Raw genomic sequence first — 23195 nt, forward strand, 5'->3', positions numbered from 1 at the left:
TGTCCAAGTCTTTTGTGGTACTACCACTGCAAATCAGTGAAGATTGAAGATCACCAACAAGATGTTGAGGGTAAACCTTGACACAGACAAGGGTCTTTAGCTTTCTGGTGACCTCCTATGACATCCTGAGCTCACACAGACTCTTTGAAGGAGTTTGCTGTGCATTTTAGACACTCAATCGCAAAGTCTGACAACACTACTAGACTGTGTTGAGGTATTTTTGAAGGCTTTGAAATTGGGGCATATAATTGAGTGATCAGGTTTTACAGGCATATGAAATTGGCTTTGGTTCAAGATTGGTTGTTTTGTAAGCATTTGACCATGGCTGCATGGACAGCCTGCTAATCTTGTGAAAAAAGGAGGACATGTTTAATAAAGCAACAAAGACTGTGGCTGGCAAGGAAATTAAGGCACCTTGCTTTTCATAACCTACATACTAACATAATCACAAGAGCATGTAAAATGTAACTCAAAAGGGCAAAATGCTTGTGTTTCTACTCAGGTGCCTACAGTCAGAGTTCCAGAACTCTCTGGAACCTATTCCTGAACCTAATCACTGTCACCATGGTGGTCCAAACTGGACTAGGTCGACTTGGCGGTATGTCTTGATTTACAGAATAAAAACAAACCTCTCAAGTCAAAATTTGGTGACAACTCAACAGAGTCTAGAGTGCTGATTCTGCTTTTTGGTATTGTACCGATTTCTGCAATATACCCTGTTTTCATCCTTTCACATACAATTAATGCCGAAGTTAACACAGACAATCTGTCAGTGAATTATATAAGGTTTTTATGAATAATGGCAGTACAATTTGGTGTTTAGATCAGGGCTGTTCAATGTCGCTCCTGGAGGGCCAAAACACTTTCATCCTCTCCTTCTAATAAGGGACTAATTCAGACCTACACTCTTAGAAAAAAGGGTTCTTCGGCTGCCCAACCCTCTTCCTGGAGATCTACAGTCCTGTGGGTTTTCAGTCCAACCCTAATTTAACACACCTGATTCTACTAATTAGCTGCTCAACAAGACCTTAACTAGCTGAATCGGAAACGCTAAATTAGGTTTGGATTGAAAATCTACAGGACACGAGATCTCCAGGAAGAGGGTTTGGCAGCCCTGCTGTAGGGGAACCATTTTTGGTTCCAGGTAATGGGGACAGCTGACGAACCCTTTTAGGTTCTAGATAGCACCTTTCTTCTAAGAGTGTAGGACACCAGGTGATTGCAATTAACCACCAGGTAGAAAAAAAACAGAATTTTTTTGACCCTCCAGGACCAGAATTGAACATTCCTGGTTAAGGTAGTGACCTCAAGTATCTGAAACTTCATCAGAAAGATCCCACTTACAGGTTCCAAACACCTTGTGCAGACCTGAGGTAAAGACGAAACAGATATTCCACAACACCTTTACTGTAATTTGGTTTCTATTCACCATGGCTGTGTGGAATAGAAAGGAAGAGGGGGATTACATGCATGTGCAGGCTGTATTGCCATGCTCCTATACAGACTGTATACCTGGTTTTCTTTCTCAAGCTTGCTTTATTGAATTTGACGTCCCATATACAGTACACACACTACTCTGTCACACTGTCCTGGCCAATTCTTTTTGCCAGGTCATTAAAATGGGAAAGTCTGTCCATATACCATAAATACTCTATATAAAAATGTATGGGGTTTATTTTCATTTCCTATTAATTTTTCCATTGTGTGGTCTGACTGATCCTTGTTCCATGAGTGTCACATTCCTCTCACACCAACATGATGTCAAGATTAGCCAGAGTTGAGGGAATGTCAATAATTTCACCACACATAGGTCCAGTTAGTACCTACAGCAGGCATCAATACAGTTGTACCTGAATGATTTATTCAAAACAGGATGCTTTTCAGGAAGTCTATATTTTACTGACAGAATTATGGGTTTTCATTTGCATGAAAAAATTGTACTTATTACAGTTTGCATTTAGGCCAATTTGACTGAAATCCATTAAACTCTACTATAAACTGAGCTAAACAAATAAGGACTGAGATCCCGAGCTTTTCCTATCCACTCAATGTGAGAGATAGACTCACTGGAAGGCCTAAGTTAAAGATTGCTGGTCATTCTGTACACAGACCATGTTTCTCCTGGGACATGGCATGGAGGCAGCGCAGGGTTTCATAAATTCGGTCTTGGGGCCCACCCTGGGTGCACATTTTGGTTTTTGTACTAGCACGACACAGCTGATTCAAATAATCAAAGCTTGATGAGTTGGTGATTTGAATCAGATGTGTAGTGCTAGGATCAAGTTTGGGAAACCCTGGGGTAGAGAATAGATGGAGCCTCCAAAAAGTAAGGAATATATAAATATGAGCAATGTCAGAGAGACATAGACTAAAATACAGTAGAATAAAATATAGTATATACAGTTGAAGTCAGAAGTTTACATATACCTTAGCCAAATACATTTAAACCCAGTTTTTCACAATTCCTGACATTTGATCCTAGTAAAAATTCCCTGTCTTAGGTCAGTTAGGATCACCACTTCATTTTAAGAATGCGAAATGTCAGAATACTAGTAGAGAGAATTATTTATTTAAGCTTTTATTTATTTCTTTCATCACATTCCCAGTGGGTCAGAAGTTTACATACAATCAATTAGTATTTGGTAGCATTGCCTTTAAATTGTTTAACTTGGGTCAAACGTTTCAGGTAGCCTTCCACAAGCTTCCCACAATAAGTTGGGTGAATTTTGGCCCATTCCTCCTGACAGAGCTGGTGTAACTTTTTCAGTTCTGCCTCCAATATTTTCTATAGGATTGAGGTCAGGGCTTTGTGATGGCCACTCCATTAACTTGACTTTGTTGTCCTTAAGCCATTTTGCCACAACTTTGAAAGTATGCTTGGGGTCATTGTCCATTTGGAAGACCCATTTGTGACCAAGCTTTAACTTCCTGACTGATATCTTGAGATGTTGCTTCAATATATTCACATAATTTTCCTCCCTCATAATGCATCTATTTTGTGGAGTGCACCAGTCCCTCAAGCAGCAAGCACCCCCACAACATGATGCTGCCACCCCCGTGCTTCACGGTTGGGATGGTGTTCTTCCAAACATAACGATGGTCATTATGTCAAAACACTTCTTTTTTTGTTTCATCAGACCAAAGAACATTTCTCCAAAAAGTACGATCTTTGTCCTCATGTGCAGTTTCAAACCGTAGTCTGGATTTTCTATGGCGGTTTTGGAGTAGTGTCTTCTTCCTTGCTGAGCGGCTTTTCAGGTTATGTCGGTATAGGACCCGTTTTACTGTGGATATAGATACTTTTGTACCTGTTTCGTCCAGCATCATCACAAGGTCCTTTCTGTTGTTCTGGGATTGATTTGCACTTTTCGCACCAAAGTGCGTTCATCTCTAGTAGACAGAACGCATCTCCTTCCTGAGCGGTATGATGGCTGCGTGGTCCCATGGTGTTTATACTTGCGTACTATTGTTTGTACAGGTGAACATGGTACTTTCAGGCATTTGGAAATTGCTCCAAAGGATGAACCAGACTTGCGGAGGTCTACAATTGTTTTTCTGAGGTCTTGGCTGATTTCTTTTGATTTTCCCATGATGTCAAGCAAAGAGGCACTGAGTTTGAAGGTAGGCCTTGAAATATATCCACAGGTACACCTCCAATTGACTCAAATGATGTCAATTAGCCTATCAGAAGCTTCTAATGCATGACATAATTTTCGGGAATTTTCCAAGCTGTTTAAAAGCACAGTCAACTTAGTGTATGTAAACTTCTGAACCACTGGAATTGTGATGCAGTGAATTGTAAGTGAAATAATCTGTCTGTAAACAATTGTTGGAAAAATTACTTGTGTCATGCACGAAGTAGATGTCCTAACCGACTTGCCAAAACTATAGTTTGTTAACAAGAAATGTGTGGAGTGGTTGAAAAATGAGTTTTAATGAATCCAACGTCAGTGTATGTCAACTTCTGACTTCAACTGCATAGATTCTGTAGATTCTGCTACATTTTGATTAAGTCCCTAACCACTGATTTAATCACTGGATAGTTACCTCTCCTTTGCCATTTACAGTTTAAGTGCTCTACTGACGATGCCAGTGTCTTGGCGATCTCTTTGACCTCACGCTGCTGGTAGAGCTTTGCCAGTTGTTGCCGTGTAGTGTACCTTGGCAGTTCCATGACACTTGTGCCGTGTAGTGTACCTTGGCATTGCCAGAACCTTCTTCCCTAGAAATCCCCAGGACAGCTGGAGATGAATGCTATTGGTGCAGTGTCAGGGACTTTCAAAATAGGACCATTAATGCTTAACATGCATTCTTCTGTCTTTTCATTCCCAAAGGCTTTCTGCTTATTTATTATTTATTTTTATTCTGTTTCATTGAAATAACCTGGGGATGGCTGGGGAGGTAGAGGGCCAGCCAAAGCATGTGTTCTACGATTACAAACAGCTCTTTAGGCAGACCTCAACACTCCCCAAAAATATTGGTAAATAAACATGTCCCAAACTCCAAACGAAATGGATGGTTTTTATAGCCGTTTTCTTCCCTGAATAATCTGCTCCTTCTTTTAATGGAAAAATCTCATTCTATAGTTAATCTATATGGAAGGATGAACCACACAATCTTAATTATTCAGTGGTACTATTTTTCAAGTAAGCAATACATCTAAACAAGAAAATACAAAAAGAAATGGAAATGTTTAACAGTTCTATAGAAACAGAAGATAATTCTGTACAGTATATACAGTGCCTCCGGAGAGTATTCAGACCACTTGACTTATTCTACATTTTGTTACATTACAGCCTTATTCTGAAATGGATTAAATAAATAAAACTTCTCAGCAATCTACACACAATACCCCATAATGACAAAGTGAAAACAGGGTTTTAGAAATGTATGCAAATGTATTTAAAACAATAAATACCTTATTTACATAAGTATTCAGACCCTATGAGATTGGACATCATTTGTAAAGGCACACACCTGTCTACATAAGGTCCCACAGTTGACAGTGCACGTCAGACAAAAAAACAGGCCATGAGATTGAAGGAATTGTCCGTAGAGCTCCGTTACAGGTTTGTGTCGAGCCACAGATCTGGGGAAGGGTACCAAAACATTTCTGCAGCATTGAAGATCCCCCAAGAACACAGTGGCCTCTATCATTCTTAAATGGAAGAAGTTTGGAACCACCAAGACTCTTCCTAGAGCTGGCCGCCCGGCCAAACTGAGCAACCGGGGAAGAAAAGAAGGGCCTTGGTCAGGGAGGTGACCAAAAACCCAATGGTCACTCTGACAGAGCTCTAAAGTTCCTCTGTGGAGATGGGAGAACCTTCCAGAAGGACAACCATCTCTGCAGCACTCCACCAATCAGGCTTTTATGGTAGAGTGGCCAGGCGGAAGCCACTCCTCAGTAAATGCATATGACAGCCCATTTTGAGTTTGCCAAAAGGCACCTAAAGACTCTCAGACCATGAGAAACAATATTCTCTGGTCTGATGAAACCAAGATTGAACTTTTTGGCCTGAATGCCAAGCGTCACGTCCTTGAGTGGCCCAGCCAGAGCCCGGACATGAACCCAATAAAACATCTCTGGAGAGACCGTGTTACGCACGCCTCTGAGAAGAGGGAACGCAACTCCCTGCTATAACTCAACTCTCTGAAGTGCAAGAGGTATGGACTGTAGGTGCAAGCAAGGATGACACAAAAGCAGATTTTACCGTTTACTTGGATTTATTTTCTTACACGGTAATATGGGGAAAAGGGGCTGGACGGAACCAAAGCAAAGAAAGTAAATATCAAAGTTCCCCCTCTCCTATCTAACCTGCCTACCCACTTAACTTACCTAACTTAGCACCGTCTGGTGCCCTAACCAAAATACAGGGGGTGGTCCGCCCAGGTCTTACCTAGTGTGCCTAGACAGTAAATATACTACGGGTATATGTATGCCCGCGGGCCTCTTGCCTAAGCACTCCCAAAGTGCCTTCTCCTTCCCCCCTGGGAACAAATGAAACAGAGTAATTATTAATGATTTCACAAACACTCACAAACACAGGACATAGAAAAACTGCTACCAACAACAACAGTACATACCACACTTTCTGATACACAACCCACACTATATCACAATCTAATTTTTCTCTCTCAATCTCCAAATCTCCAAATCTCTACTCCAAATCTCATCTCCTCCTCTCTCAATCTCTCTCCTCATCTCCTCCTCTCTCAATCTCTCTCCTCATCTCCCCTCTCCTGGGGCAGAACACTGGCTTTTATCTTCAGGTGGCAATGGTGATTAGTGTCAGCTGCTTCTTGACGAGGGGGCGGGGTCAGCTCCAATCACCAATTAGCCTGGGGTTGACCAATCAGCTGGTTGGGGAGTACTTCAGGAAGCCATCTCCTGAAACACACACTCAAATACAAAACAGAACACAGAAACTGGGGAACGTAACAGACCGCTCCCCATCCAACCTGACAGAGCTTGAGAGCATCTGCAGAGAAGAATGGGTGAAACTCCCCGAATACAGGTGTGCCAAGTTTGTAGCGACATACCCAACAAGACTCGATGCTGTAATCGCTGCAAAGGTGCTTCAACAAAATACTGAGTTAAGGGTCTGAATACTTATGTAATATTTATATAAATTGTATAAATTTGCACACATTTCTAAAAACCTGTTTTTGCTTTGTCATTATGGGGTATTGTGTGTAGATTGTATTGTGTGTAGACTATTTAATACATTTTAGAATAAGGCTGTAACGCACAAAAAAGTCAAGGGGTCTGAATAATTTCCAAAGGCACTGTATATATATTTAAATGATTACTGGAAAATCTTGTGTTTGTGTATTTTACAGGACCGAGTTTACATAATGAGTGTATTGAGAAAGTTAAATTGCCTATCAAATAGTTTTCTGGCCCCTGGGAAGGAACATCTCTGTGGGAGAAAAAGAAGAAGAGGGAGAGGAAGAAGAGGGAGGAGAAGAGGAGGAAGAAGAACAAGACAGGAGGACTTGTGAGTGCGTCAGATATCCTGAGAGAGTTGGCCCAGTTAAATTTCCCTGCCACAGATGTCAAACGGTCTTGTTTGCAAAGCCTAGTGTTTAAGTGTGGATCTGCTAGGCTTCTCTTCTCCTATCTGGCTGATCTGCTTTGCTCTACTGCACTAGAATCACTGATGAAGGTATGTACTGTCTGGGTCTGGGGCACTGTTACATCTGATGAAAGTATGAACTGTCTGGGTCTGGGGCACTGTTACAGCTGATGAAAGTATGTACTGTCTGGGTCTGGGGCACTGTTACAGCTGATGAAAGTATGTACTGTCTGGGTCTGGGGCACTGTTACAGCTGCTTTTTCATGCTCCCTTTTTATTTATTGAATATAAATGAGATTATTTGATAACTGTATGCAATAAGAAAGTTACTAGTATTTATTGATGTTATCAGATATGTGAGAATGAATTAATGGCTACTTGTTCAACAGACTATTTTTTTTGTCAAATTGAATGAATATTATATTGATTACAAATAGTTGTCTAAAGTACATTTAGAGCAACACTTATAATGTATGTTAAAAAATGTCATGATTACATTCAGTCTGTGCAATTGATGTATTAATTAATATGGTTGAAATATGGTTATATTGTCTCTATATTAGGGTCTACCTACAGTACTGGTATATATATTGTTTGCCAAACTACAGACAATACGTTAGGAATTGAAACAATTTTATTCTCTTTGTCTCCTGTGTAAACTTGATTCTGACTTCAAATCATTAAGTTGCTTATTAATTCTTAATTGATAAAAATGTTGATAGAGTCCAGCTAACACTTTGGACAGGAATTAGAAAAAATTACGAGGCAGTTAGCCAGGGGGTTGCTTTAGAGAAGCTTTCCCCCAACCATTTTTGCCCTTTTGACTATTTTTAAAAACATACGCAATTTAACATTGCCCTCAATGCCTCTGCCCTCCACAGAAGCCTACTAGAACCCTGTGTTGCCAGAGCCCTACCCAGAGACAAGAGAAGAGGGTTGAGATGCGTCCTGTTTGTGCTCAGCTCCTCTTAGCTGCCATCTTGTGGTCAATGCCTTACACTGGAGCTGCTGCTGTGCGGATCCTATCCAAATCCAACTGGACCAACCATCTCCACCTAACTAGACCTGGCTTCGAGTCAGACCCTGACTCTGACTGGAGTAATCAGAATCTTACCAGCATCAGCGTGCCTCGTATCCGAAGGAGGCGAGCCATCTCCTCCAGAGAAATGAATTCCTTGTTGGATTATCACAACCGTGTCCGCTCCCAGGTCTTCCCTCAGGCTGCCAATATGGAGATCATGGTGAGGCCCCTGCATCTGCTGAACCAGGGGAGGAAAACAAGGGGCTGCTCCTCTGTCACATTCTATGGCTGGGCTTACTAACACTTAATCAAATCTGAAACATAACTGTGGTCTTCTTGCTCTACACTAGAGTTAGATTTGACATTTTAGAATTCTATTTTTTTAATAATTGTTTTATTATGTATATTTATTGAATTAGTAAAATCTCACATAAGTAAGTACAGACAAAATCAAACATAATGTGAAAAAGAGTCGCGAGAAAGATAGGACCAGTGAATATCTGTAAAGCCATCCTCTTGGCAGGGACAGGGTGAATGTCGTTAAAAAATAAATACAAAAAATATTATTTGAGAAGTGTTGAACAGCTGCTCTCTCTCTCTCCATGCTTTAGGTGTGGGATGAGCAACTGGCTAAATCAGCAGATTCCTGGGCTTCCCGCTGCATATGGGATCATGGACCCTCACAGACAATGAGATATATGGGCCAAAACCTGTCCATCAACTCTGGCAGGTACTGTAGAACTACCCCTGTTCTTTCCATGTTTACAACGGTTTTATAGCTGTTGCTTATGTGATTGTTGGAGATCTGGTGTGTTTTTGTTCAACAATGACTGTTATAGGAACACTGTCTCCCTGTTATAATGGAAGACTTTTAAGAGTTCATTGTTTCTGGTCAAATATGAAGTAGGGTGGTATTTTAAGAAACATGAAATGCTGAAAGGTCTTTTCCTTCTCCTAGATACTGGTCAATCATTGAGCTGGTGAGGTCCTGGCAAGATGAGAAAAACTCCTTCTCCTATCCCAACACATGCAGTGGACCAGTTTGTTCCCACTATACACAGGTGTGTGTGGCTTAGATATTGCATTAAATAAGAATGTACAGATGTAGGATTTTAATTTGAGCCAGTTTGCTACAGCAGGAAAATAATCCTGCAGCTACATGAAATGTGAATTATTATGTGGATTATAATTAATGTACATTTTTGTAGGGGTTGATACATTTTTCATTAGGGCAAATCAAGTATTACATTTCAAAGTGGAAATTACAAACTTTAGAAGCCTTTTAAAACTCAAATATGCAACAAAAGAGTGTTCCAATTAAGATCCTACATATTTTTTGTGGTATGTACTATACATGGTCTGCTATTTACAGAAGATCTGTGCTTTCCTGGTATAGTTTATATTTGTATTAGTAAGAAATTGGGTGACTGTGTGTGAGAACTGTCTGTGATTGATCATGTTGACCATGAGAACTACACATTAAATCAACAAATTTCAGATGGTCTGGGCCAATACCAATAAGATGGGATGTGCCATCAACAAATGCTCAAACATGAATGTGTACGGGAGCTCTTGGAGGACAGCAGTGTTCCTGGTTTGCAACTACTCTATCAAGTAAGTACACACTTCTCTGTTCATGGCAAGAGCAAGCCATCTTGTTGTAATGAACACTTTACAGTATATGCAAATATACGTTTACAGTACATACCCAATATAGATTAACCTCTACAGGATCGGTGGGTCCCCCCGCAGGACGGATGAGCTAATGTGATTAGCATGAGGTTGAAACAAGAAAATTTGCCAGGGCATAGACAAATGTGATATTGGCAGACAGCTTAAATTCTTGTTAATCTAACTGCACTGTCCAATTTACAGTAGCTATTACAGTGAAAGAATACCATGCTATTGTTTGAGGAGAGTGCACAGTTATGAACTTGAACATGTATTAATAAACCAATTAGGTACATTTGGGTAGTCTTGATACAACATTTTGTACAGAAATCCAATGGTTCATTTGATCAGTCTAAAACTTTGCACATACACTGCTGCCATCTAGTGGCCAAAATCTAAATTGCACCTGGGTTGGAATAATACATTATGGCCTTTCGCTTTCATTTCAAAGATGATGGTACAAAAAAATATATATATATTTTTTTCTTTGTATTATCTTTTACCAGATCTAATGTGTTATATTATCCTACATGAATTTAATACATTCCTTTTTCTATTGTATAAGCTAGACTCATCAGAGCCTTATATTTAATTGAATATCCTTTATAATGACAGGAAACAAACAAGCAAACAAGATCAGCAGTTAACCATGTATTATTTCTCTTCCAGAGGGAACTGGGTTGGAGAGGCTCCCTATAAGAATGGCAAACCGTGCTCTGCCTGTCCATCAAAATATGGAGGTTCATGTAACAGAAACCAGTGTTCCTTCAGTGGTTCAAAAGCCAAAGCCAAGAAAAGAAAAAGGTATTAGAAATACATCAGTCATACTTTCCCTGTTATAATGGAAGACTTTTAAGAGTTCATTGTTTCTGGTCAATTATTCCATTCCATTCATCTTAACAACAAACAACTGCAAGAGAGGGTAAGTGTGAAAGGTGAAGGATTTCTAAACATAAAAAACGAATCAAAGCACAAGACCTGCTTTTTTCAGCGATTCAATTATAGTACCACTATTTTTGTGTTTATCATAAACTAATGTTTGATCCATCCACTGGATGTCAGGGAAATAATGTTTTCTCCCCCTCGGTCATGATGTTGTGAACTTAAATCTATGTAAACTCTTGGGTTGCAAAGCTCCATTTTCTCGCCATGACACAGAAAGAACCCAGCTACAAAAAACCAGACAGTACTTCTGTTGTATTCATTTGATTATGTTCTTTTTTGAAAATGTTAAGAAGATGAGTGCAATGTACACTATATACAAAAGTATGTGGACACCCCTTCAAAATCGTGGATTCTCTATTTCAGCCACACATTGCTGACAGGTGTATAAAATCAAGAACAGTCATGCAATCTCTCATTGACTTTCAATGTGGCACCGTCATAGGATGCCACCTTTCCAACAAGGCAGGTCTTGAAATGTATGCCCTACTAGATCTGTCCCGGTCAACTGTAAGTGCTGTTATTGTGAAGTGGAAATGTCTAGGAGCATCAACAGTGAAGTTGTAGGCCACACAAGCTCACAGAATGGGACCGCCGAGTCCTGAAGTGCGTATCGCGTTTAAATCGTAAAAATTGTCTGTCCTCTGTTGCAACACTCACTACCAAGTTCCAAACTGCCTCTGGAAGCAACGTCAACACAAGAACGGTTAGTCTGGAGCTTCATGAAATGGGTTTTGGCCGAGCAGCCGCTTACAAGCCTAAGATCACCATGCACAATGCCAAGCGTCAGCTGGAGGGGTGTAAAGCTTGCTGCCATTGGACTCTGGAGCAGTGGAAACACGTTCTCCAGAGTGATGAATCGCGATGCCAGGAGAACGCTACCTACCCCAATGCATAGTGTCAACTGTAAAGTTTGGTAGAGGGGGAATAATTGTCACGACTTCCGCCGAAGTCGGCTCCTCTCCTTGTTCGGGCGGCATTCGGCGATCGACGTCACCGTCTTTCTAGCCATCGCCGCTCCATTTTTCATATGTCCATTTGTTTTGTCTTGTTCCATACACACCTGGTTTTCATTCCCCAATCAATCTACATGTATTTAGTCCTCTGTTCCCCATCATGTCTTTGTCTGTAATTGTTCATTGTTAAAGGTGTATGTTCAGGCGCGATGCTTTTATAGTTTAGGTTTCGTGTTTTTGGGATCTTATGTCATTTTTTTGTGCCTATTGTTGAAAGGAATAAACGTGCGCCTGTTTACTCTGCTCTCCTTCACCTGACTTCGCCTCCATTACACAGCCTTAACAATAATGGTCTGGGACTGATTGTCATGGTTCGGGCTAGGCCTCTTTTAACGCTACAGCATACAATGACATTCTAGACAATTCTGTGCTTCCAACTTTGTGGCAACAGTTTGGGGAAGGCCCTTTCCTGTTTCAGCATGACAATGCACCCGTGCACATACCGAGGTCCATACAGAAATAGTATGTCGAGATTGGTGTGGAAGAACTTGAATTGACTGCACATAGTCCTGACCTTAACCCCATTGAACACCTTTGGGATGAATTGGAACACCGACTGCGAGCCAGGCCTAATTTCCCAACATCAGTGCTCGACCTCACTAATGCTCTTGTGGCTGAACAGAAGCAAGTCCCTGCATCAATATTCCAACATCTAGTGGAAAGCTGTCCTAGTTGAGTAGAGGCTGTTATAGCAGCAAAGGGGGGACCAACTCCATATTAATGCCCATGATTTTGAAATGAGATGTTTGACGAGAAGGTGTCCACATACTTTTGGTCATGTAGTGTATTTGTAGGCCTATGCCAATGTGTTTAAGTCCACAAATTGTTTGCACTGCTTTTGGTTAATTATTTGGCTCTTGATTGAAATTTTGCGAAGCTAAAAATAAGCACTTTTATAGTTACTGTTTTTTATTATTATTATTATTATTATTTTATAACACATTTGTTTACTGTAGATTTAAAGACATTGATCATGTTGGTTATTTGTTCTCTTGTAGACCAATTCTTTTTTTAATAACATTGTAATACACTTATTACAGCTCATGATTGGCCTGAATATGAAATCACTGTCAAGAATTATTTGAATAAAAAAAAAAGGAGTTTAACTCAGTAGTGGGTGTTTAAACCTTACAGTTCCAGGTTGCTTTTCACTTATATCTGTATTAAAAGGAGATTGTCTTCCTATTTCTTCCTTGCCAATCCCATCTTAATATTAATGTACCTAAACACAGCATGTCAGCATAGATATTATAAATTGGAAACAATGACTGGCTACATGTGCATGTTATCTCAAATGGCCCCTGGCCTGCATCTGTGCTCATTTAACTAGGAGGCTAGGGGGGGGGGGGGGGGGGGCTAGGAGTGGTAAGGGGAGGCTAGGAGAGGCAAGGGGAGGCTAGGGGAGGCTAGGAGAGGTGAGGCTAAGGGAGGTTGGGGAAGCTAAGGGGGCTAGGGGGAGCTAGGGGAGGCTAAGGGGGGCTAAGGGAGGCTAAGGGATGCTTGGGGAGGCGAAGGGAGGCTAGGGGAGGCGAAGGGAGGCTAGGGGAGGCTAGAAGAGGCTTGTGGAGGAGAGGCTAGGGAAGCTAAGGGAGGCTAGGAGAGGCTAGTGGAGGCTAGGAAAGGTGAGGTTACGGGAGGCTAGGAGAGGCTAAGGGGGGCTAGGGGATCCACTAGCCCCCCTTGCTGGTTTTCACCTCATAGACTCTCTGCAGATTAATATGGAGAATCAATCTCCACTATAAAACTGGACTCTAATGAGACTTCTATGGTCATAATTATGAGATTCAATTGGTTTATATCCATTAACAATGAGAGACTGAGACGAAAATATGATTTGTATATTTTATTCCATGTCCAAAATGGTTCACACTGATAACCCAATATTCTACCATAAAGTCTTAATATGTACTGCATACACCCCTCTTTACATGTTCATGCTTGTAAAATATATTTGAAGAGTGAAATTATATGACTCCTAATCAATCAACAAACATTTCAACATTTTCAGAGGATATCTGATTCTGTGGGAAATGGCCAACATGGGAAACTCCATTTCAGGACAGCAACTGACCCATACATGCAACCAAAAGTGAAAGTTCCCACAAGGTAAATGAATGAACTATTTTGTAACAATATCAGTGTGAGAAGAAAACTTGACCTGTACCATGTTAAGTTATCAACTTACTGCTATTCACAGGGATATTTGTATGTTATTGTATTTGTCCAGTGTTTTTCTGTTCATTCATTGTGTAACCTGGAGAGAAAAGGAGGACTTCTCAACCAAAACATTAGAAACTTAATTCACACTCACCATCTGAGGTGGGGAGGTGACACCCTCTCAAGTCCTCTCTCTCTTTCATGTCCCTTTTTTCCACCTTTCCTCTTGCAGGGGAGTTCTTTGTTCCCTCATTTACTCCCGTTCTTCCTTCCTTCCTTTATTCAATGCACATTAATAAAATAAACTTGTCTACAGACATGCTTTTTGTTTCTACCATCTTGTTGCTATAGCGACAGCTTCCTGACATATATATGTGGTCTCTTTATGAGCCTGGTTACTGTTTAACATCTCCACCCACATTTTTCTCAGATTAGAAAAATCAATAAGATAACAGCTAGAAGTACCTACCTAATGCTGGGGCCTTACCTTGCACCAACACCACCTTCCTCATTATAACGCAGCCAGTGGCTAACTTCCATATTTTAAACCCTAGAACTTTGGGAATACAGAAGAAAAAGAAAACACATAAGAAAGAAACAGGGAGAGAGATGGTTAATGTAAACTCACAAGTCAGTACAAGCATGGAGTTTCCATTCGCTGGTGGTGAGTACACAGTTTCTGTCTTTTATCATCTCACGGTTTCAGTGCATTATGGTGGAGCTCACGCCATCTGTTGACTTTGTTTAAACTGTAGTATGCAATACACACTGCAGAGGGTTTCTCTTATGGCAGGTCCATTCAATGTAGAAAATATCATCGACATTGTTTTGACAGGACTGCAATCCAGGAGGTGTGGCGACGATATGAAGGTTGTTAAAAAGGGCCCCATAATAAGCTGAGACTGACTGATGAGACTGATGTCAGCCTGGCATGTCAAAGCTTCGGAGTGTAGCATAACATGGTGAATAAAGGACCGCAATAGGCAGTGGGCTGAATGTAATCATAACAACACATTTCAGGAGGAGTCCTGTTAGTGTCAAGCACTGTAAAACACTTTGTCAGAGTGAATCTGGGTGGAATTGTAGCCAGGATAGTGGAAAGGTGTGGAGGGCAGCCTCAGACTCTGTGTCAGAGGATAACACTGGACTTTCACCTGAAAAACACATGGGAACCACCTGGGAAAAACTAGGAAAACACCTGACAGCATCTGCAAACTGAGTGTGACTCAGTTACGCTGCAAAGTGTCAGAACATGCCTTTTCAGAAGTGTACTGTGGCCTATGCGTGAATGGCTTGGGGATTGTTTTCATTATGTCATTGATCACACATGGTATAATTTACATATGAGTTAAGGAGATGCAAAACACCTTTGACCAACCAAACTGACGATATTAGTTGCCCCTTCCTGGTTTTATTATACTGTACCATCTTTCCTTTATAATACAGTCAAATGTTCGAAGCACTTTCTCAGGTTTCAGTGAATAAAACCTAGCGGTCAAGCAGGGAAATGGTTCCAATCGTCTTTCCACCATTCATTTTTCCCAGAGGAGATTTCAGAAACACTTCAAATAAGGGCTGTGTTTCTTGTAGGCTCAACCTGGCGTGACCTTTTGATAACCGTGTAAATCTCTTTAGGGCAAGGTGACTTTTATCATAAAGACCTACAAATGCCATGATGATCTAGACGAGACTGCCGAATCAAGGCAAAGGTGCGAATCTCTGAATTAACTATCTAATGTAAGCTAAATATAGTAAAGAATAAATTGGCTACATTTATTTGAATTGACAATTCTGTGAACTGTCTTGTGCAAGTTTTAAATGGACACAGTACCTGTCAGGAAAGGTGTCAGCTAGAGCTTGTAGGGATTTGTAGTTTTGCATGATGTCTACTTTGATGCTAATTAGCATTTTTGAATCTGAGAGTAAATAGAGCCGAATATATTGATACAAGCCACCTTGTACGAGAGCGATTTACATGGTTATCAAAACGTCAGTGTATCACTGCCTCCCGAGTGGCGCAGTGGTCTAAGGCACTGCATCGGGCGGCGCACAATTGGCCCAGTGTCGTTCGGGTTAGAGGAGGGTTTGGCCGGCAGGGATGTCCTTGTCCCATCGCGCACTAGCGACTCCTGTGGTGGGCCGGGTGCAGTGCATGCTGACACGGTTGCCAGGTGTACGGTGTTTCCTCCGACACATTGGTGCTTTCGGGTTAAGTGGGCATTGTGTCAAGAAGCAGCATGGCTCTCGACCTTCGCCTCTCCCGAGTCCGTACTGGAGTTACAGCGATGAGACAAGACTGTAACTACCAATTGGGGAGAAAAGGGGATAAATAAAACATTTATAAATAAATAACACTGAGTACAATACCTGCATTTTTCTCAAGGAATGTGTTACCTCTGTGTGCTTAAAAGAGCTTCACAAACCAGGACATTTACTGTATGTTGCAAATACATTTCCTTGGCAACTTCCCTGTTTAAGCTTATTTCTGGCTTAGATCTTGGGTTATATGTTTCTTTGTGCAGACACAAGAATGCTGCAAATCACTGTTGAAAAGGTCTCTTCTAATTCATAATAGTGCTTACACAATGTCTCTCATGCATCAGGAGACAGGAGACAAATACTGACATTAGTGTGTCACAGGCATGACCTGCAGTTATGAGTTCTTGTCCCTGGTGGACATGACCTGTGCTGCGTCTGAAATTGTATACAGTAGTTATGAGTTCTTGTCCCTAGTGGACATTACATGCTGTTCTGGTCCCTGGTGGACATTACCTGCAGTTCTTGTCCCTGGTGGACATTACCTGGGCTGCATCTGAAATGGCACTCTATTGCCTGCAGTATATAGAGCACTACTTGACCAGAGTTAGTGCACTATATAGGGAACCGGGTGGGCATTCAGAAGAATATGACGTCTGACCTCTGGTATTAACTCATAACATTTTTAACATTGATCTGCCATTTGAGATGAAGATTAAGTCTGAATTCAGGAGATGCAGTATATGACTCATATATAGTGACAGCGTTGGCATAAAGGGCATTGGAAAGCATTTGCCTTTTCAAATAACATGATAAATACCTTACTAAGGTGGAGAGAGTTTTCTGATCTGGTGCAGTAGACTTATGCTTTAGAGCACAGACAGACACATCCTGTATCTCTCCATTAATAATCTCTAAACCATCTCATTTGTCATTCTTTGGCTATTCATAACTGCTCTCTATGCTTGGATAGGCTACATGCTGAAACTTTTTCTCCTCATATTTTTTAACTATAAAAGTCATATGGAATTTGGCATTTCTTTTTCAATGAAGAGCTGTACTCAACTGCTATAATGAGTTAACATGGTCTAGATGTGTTTTAGTATTAAACCCAGCAGAGATCCCCATTAGCAGTGTGCGTGGATGGGTTTATTACACACTCTGTACACTTGACACTATAAAGCCCAGTGTTCAAGACTCCAATCAAATCTCATTGTGACAGGCATTATAGGATTATCCCTGCTGGTCACGTGGCTGCAGCCTCTGGCTCGCACACACACACGCACGCACATTTTACCTCAGGCCTTGGTGAAATGCTTATGGCCCTACATCCCCACCGGCTACAGTCCCCCTTGTTCTCCCTCCCTCAGACACACACTCCTTCACCTTCATTCTGCTCAAGCTGGGCCTGGGTGAGTACTGCAGTGTGCTCCCGGTGAGAGAGAGGCTGATGGGCATACGGTCTGGTCCCTAGGCCTGGTCACTGTCAGGGCTCAGCTATCCACAGTCAGGAGGATGTATGGAGGGGAACATGGAACACTGCATGGTCACCTCACCACTCCAGGTACAGATGTAAGATTTTCATTTAAACCAGTTTGCTACATCAGGAAAATAATCCTGCAGCAACAGGAAATGTGAATTATTATGTGGATTATAATTAGACATTTTTGTAGGGGTTGATAGATTTTTTATAAGGAAAAACCAAGTCTAAAATTGGAAGTCTGAAAGTGGAAATTACTAACATCAGAATACTTTTAAAACTTTGAATACATTACAATTAAAAACATTCTTGCATTGCAGTAAAGTTCTCTTGCAAGAGGATGGTCAAATTAAGATCTTACATATGTACAGTCAGTCAGAAACACATGTCACGGGGAAGTATTCTGTAATTCTATGACTGTTGTACTATAACTGTAGTACTATAACTCTCAGAATAGAACCGTACAATAGATTTTGACTACTACCCTGTTACACATACTTTTACATAGCTGGTGGAAAGAGAGAGGGATTTCATGCAGTAGATTATTCCACCACACAACAAGCTACTCTGTTGTCTGTTTACTTTTTAAACCATCCCACTGGGCAAAAACCGCTTGAATCAACGTTCTTTCCACGTAATTTCAACCCCCCCAAAATCTATGTGATGACATTCAATCAACGTGAAAAACTGATTTGCAAAAAGTAATGAACGTAAAGGCATTTCATCTTTTAACTTTTAACGTAAATCCAATGACATGGTGACATTTTTTGTTGATTTCATGTTGAATTCACATTAGTCGACAACTCAACCAAATGTAAATCAAAACTAGACGTTGAACTGACGTTAGTGCACAGTGGGATGGGACTGTGTTTTGAGAGCAGCCGAAGTACAGCTGCATACGGACTGCTCACAGAACAAAGCTTTGTGTTGTTCCTTAGTTGAATTAATGCTTTCTGACTTAAAAATATGATGATTTTAGCTGTGTCTGAAAATAGACACACTATTATAGATACATATTGATGTGGTAGCCCACATGAAAAAAAGACTACAGTTTACGATAGAGTACTACAGTACTTACTATAGAATTCTGTAGTTAACTGTAGAATACTATACTACACACTGTAGTATCCATCGATCATGTGTAGTACTTACTATAGAATGTTGTAGAATACTATAGTAAATACTACACTATTATTGGGAGAGAGAAAAAACAATGTCGTAAATACTACAGTAAAGTCTGCAGAAACACAAAACTTTTTTAAACTATAGTTAATACCTCAGTATTTTATTTGCATATACCCTGCCCATTCCCTGCCCCATATCCCAATTTGTGCCACCCATAAGTATATTGTGTACAGGTTATAGAAAAGAGCAGAATCTCTGAATTAGCCATTCCACAGTCCTACATACCTACCACCGACAGGTTATGGACAATTTGCTCTTTTATTTCCCCAGTAGGTTTCCTCAAGGAGAAAGCCTCCACTTCTATGTCAAAGGTAATAAAACAAAAACACTATAGTAAACATTACAGTAAAGTCTGCAAAAACACTACAGTAAATACTATAGTGTATAAATATAGTAATGCTACAGTATTTAGACCATAGTATAATATAGTATTTTTTATATGGAAGGCCATATTGGTAATGTAAAAGGCCAAATGAAACCATGTATTATCGTTAATGTGTATCAATTTATCTTTTATCTTGAGTCTATTCATACAAAATTGGGAAAACTGCAGATTAATTCATTTGCTCTGAGAGTTTACTTTGTCACAGACCAGTCTTCTTTTTGGGAAACTCTATTACAAACAAAAACCATAGGATACTGCCTCCTTTGTCCACAAGGTGGTGCTGCTACCAAGTGATTCCTTTCCCCCTTAAACTTAATACTTAGTACTTAGATACTTAGATCACTATCTGAACATCCTCTTTCAACTCTCCATAGGGTTGAACTGTTCAAACAGAGTGATGACTGCAGCAGAGAGGTTGCCAGTCATCAAGCTCAGTCAGTAGACTGTAGAAGGGTGATGAACCCTCATAATGGGGCCACTGAGTTTTTTTAAATGTTAAAACTGTCCTCTAAGAAGGTTATATACACATGTAGGATCTTCATTTGAGCCAGTTTAACACATTAGGAAAATAATCCTGCAGAAACAGGACATTTTAATTATTAGGTGGATTATAATTGATGGACATTTTTGTAAGAGTTGGTACATTTTTCATAAGGGAAAATCAAGTCTGAAATTTCTAAGTGGAAATTACAATTTTCAGAAGCCTTTTTAAACCTCAAATAAACTACAAGTTTTAAATGTCCTGCTATGCAGGAAAGTTCTCCTGCAACAGGGTGAGGAAATTAAGATCCTACATCTGTAGAAATAGCAGAGTTTATTAAAGAGGCACCAATGTCAGTTGCCGTCCAGCTTCTGCTGCTACTTAGGTATTACATTTTATTTTAATGTGATGATTTAGGATGAGGTTGAATTCCTTGGCTTATAGTGTCTTGTGATTCCTTCTTGATATTGATTGGTTGATCATGGGAGAGCCTATAGCAGCAGAGAGAGTGATAACCAGCCATGCGGTCTGCTGACAGATAGGATTTGTGCTAGCAGGCAAAATGAATTCTCAGCAAAAACAGCAGTTAATGATTAAAGGGCTTTATCAAGACACTGTGATTGATTTACGTGGAGCATTGGGTTAAATGTTTATTGATGCAATTGTTTACTTATTTAGTGTACAGACATGGGGCTACTTGAGGTTTCCTCCTGCATGGTGGAACAAACAACTAGGGGTGGATGTGTAAGAAAATATCCCAATGGTAGTCTAAGTTTTAGTTTAGGAAGTTTTGCATGTAGATGGTAGTCTAAGTTTTAAGTGTCAAATCCTTGATTGTTGAAAGTTATCTACAAACAAAGTGTAGCATATTCCCTCAACTTTTTTAACGGCAACTATTAAACTATCTTTATCTTCTTTATTGCACAATAATTTGGGATTATGGAGGGTGAGCAAATTTAGTCCCTAGAAGTTTATCATTGCCCTTAGACCAAACAGTCATGGGTCAGGACTATGAGAATATTTCAGTTGTTTCAGATAACTATTTTAACAATCTCAGATGTTTTTCATATGAAGATGTATGCATTTTCACTTTTTCCTTCTGTAAATCCACAAGGGGGAATTGAGTCCTGGATTTGTGAATAGTTAAAACTGGTAAAAGTGCATGTTTTTGTATGGCACCCTAAACCTTAATTTGCTGATAAATTGTGAGTAATTGAAAGGTCAATCCCATGGACAGTAGTACACAGCAGTCTTTGCTTTTGGTTTCCTCCTCTGTACTTGAATCAAAGATTTTATTTTATTTCACCCAATTAGTATCATTGAGCGAGACCTATTTTTCAAAAGAGACCTTGCTAAAATAGCGTCACACAGCGATTCAGATATAATTACACCATAAAACACTAAGTACTACAGTTTAAAAACATACATTTACACGTTGAACAGGCAATAATTATCTGGGGAGGTGTGTTGCATCTAGGGGTCAAAACATTGACAGACCCCGCTAAACTGTCCACCATAGATTTGAGCCTAGCTTTGAACTCATTCAAGAAGACAAACTCATTCAAGAAGACGAGCTCCTGCAGTGTCATGTCCTTTTGTAGCTCGTTCTAAGTGGAAGGGCCCCTCTGAAATAAAGGGATAAAGCTCAGGACAGAATTATAGAGAGCTCTGAAATGTACTATTGGTGCCTCAATCATAACTCTGTTGCTTTCTGTTCTGTCCTGAGATGGCAGACTAAAAGCTGCCTAATGTAGGCTCTCTGAACAAAGTGTAAGTAACATGTTCCTACTGTGTAGGCCTTGTTCACACTGGCAGTTTGAAGTGACTGAAATCCGATTATAAACTGGAGGTTTCGAACCCTGAATGCTGATTGGCTGAAAGCTCTGGTAAATGATACCCTATACCACAGTTATGACAAAACATTTATTTTTACTGTTCTTATTACGTTTGTAACCAGTATTATAATAGCAATATAGTACCTCAGGGGTTTGTGGTATATGGCCAATATACCACGGCTAAGGACTGTATCCAGGCCCTCCTCGTTGCGTCGTGCAGAAGAACAGACCTTAGTCGTGTTATATTGGCCATATACCACACCCCCGCAGGCATTATTGCTCAATTAGAATCTGATATTTTTCCTGCAGCCAAAAAGCACATGGAATCGGATATTTCAATTAAAATTTCAAACCACCTAGGAAGGTGGTTTAAAATCAGATATAAATCTGATTCCTGGCCATGTGACTTGTGTCTGAACGGTCAAATCTGATTTATTTGACCTCAAGTGTTTTTAGACTTTTATTAGGCATATCTTGTCAATTGCTAGTTACTCTGTTGACAGTTTGACAACAAAGTGTGGTAGCTAAATAGCTTGTTAATTGTTTACAAACAAATTAGTGAATGTGCTAGCAAACTAAACAGCTAGCTAGATGACTGCTGTGACTAGCCAAAAATGACTTGTTTGGAATGTTGCATCATCATATCCTTTGAGGCTATAAAAGTGTTCTTACACTATGATTTCGAACATTCTAAGCAACTAGGAAACTTCCATGGCAGGCATTATTGCCACCTTAGCTTGCTGCACAACTTCTTCTGAGTGAGATAAAGCAGGAACACCACCACCAATCAGCCAACGCCACCACACACACACCCACCATTACTATGACAACTAGCGTAGCCATCAGCAAATGTCTGAATACACACAAATCTGATTTGTTCACTTGTAACTTGCTGTTTGGACAGTCAGTATTACAAAACGGATTTGAAAAACAAAGCATTAAGGCCTACAGTCTGAACAAGGCTTGAGAGTCTACTACTACTGTAAGTTTTAGATTCAATGTTGTTCCAGACATTTGCACAAAATGGTTGTGAGTCAAAGCATTGATTTCACCTCAGCTTATTTTCTAACTGACAGCTGTTTTACCAAACAATCTACAAGAGGTGTCGATTACTGCCAACTAAATCAGGGGGAAGGGGTATCAAGTCAACATAATTACCTTCACTAGTAAACATAACATTTCAATTGCATTACCAAAACCAAAGCAACAACAAAAACAGCAAATAAGAATAATTTCAACAAATGTCAACATTAACACATTAAGTCAACAATTTTCCAACGGCACAGACACAGTGATATTACCACTGGTCAGCCAAAGGGGCTTGGAGTTGCACAAGCTGTGCGATTTGTAGATAGTTATCATCTGTTGACAAGGTCTTCGCCTGCCATGACACTACTACTACTCACATGGTATCTCCTACATCTAACACACACAGACAGACAGAGCAGCGCAGGCTCAACACTGGCCTCAAGTATGCTGCAACAAGCACATTGTTAATGTCTCCGTCCTTCTTTCATTCATCCTATCAACATCTACAACAGTGTAGAATACACACATCATAAACACTCACATTTGCCCTGTGCTGGAGCTCTCCTAAAAATAAATATTTCCCCATACAGTATATTCCAAATATCATTGACTCTTGGTTTTCCTCCAGTTGTTGTCTCCACTTATTCTCTTTTAGCTTCAG

At 40.2% G+C, this 23195-nt stretch overlaps 1 protein-coding gene across 1 annotated transcript; it reads left to right on the forward strand.

Moving 5' to 3' along the window:
• Nucleotides 1–5653: 5653 nt before the first annotated feature.
• On the forward strand, nt 5654–13050 carry LOC129829746 (peptidase inhibitor R3HDML-like). The gene is made up of 6 exons (XM_055891638.1): nt 5654–7166; nt 7958–8317; nt 8709–8827; nt 9056–9158; nt 9596–9711; nt 10438–13050. Exons 1-6 carry the CDS (start codon nt 7161–7163, stop codon nt 10577–10579), a joined length of 846 nt encoding a protein of 281 aa, XP_055747613.1. The 5' UTR covers nt 5654–7160; the 3' UTR covers nt 10580–13050.
• Nucleotides 13051–23195: the final 10145 nt, after the last annotated feature.

The sequence above is a fragment of the Salvelinus fontinalis genome, chromosome 31 (genome assembly GCF_029448725.1).
Source record: "Salvelinus fontinalis isolate EN_2023a chromosome 31, ASM2944872v1, whole genome shotgun sequence".
NCBI classification, from domain to species: domain Eukaryota; kingdom Metazoa; phylum Chordata; class Actinopteri; order Salmoniformes; family Salmonidae; genus Salvelinus; species Salvelinus fontinalis.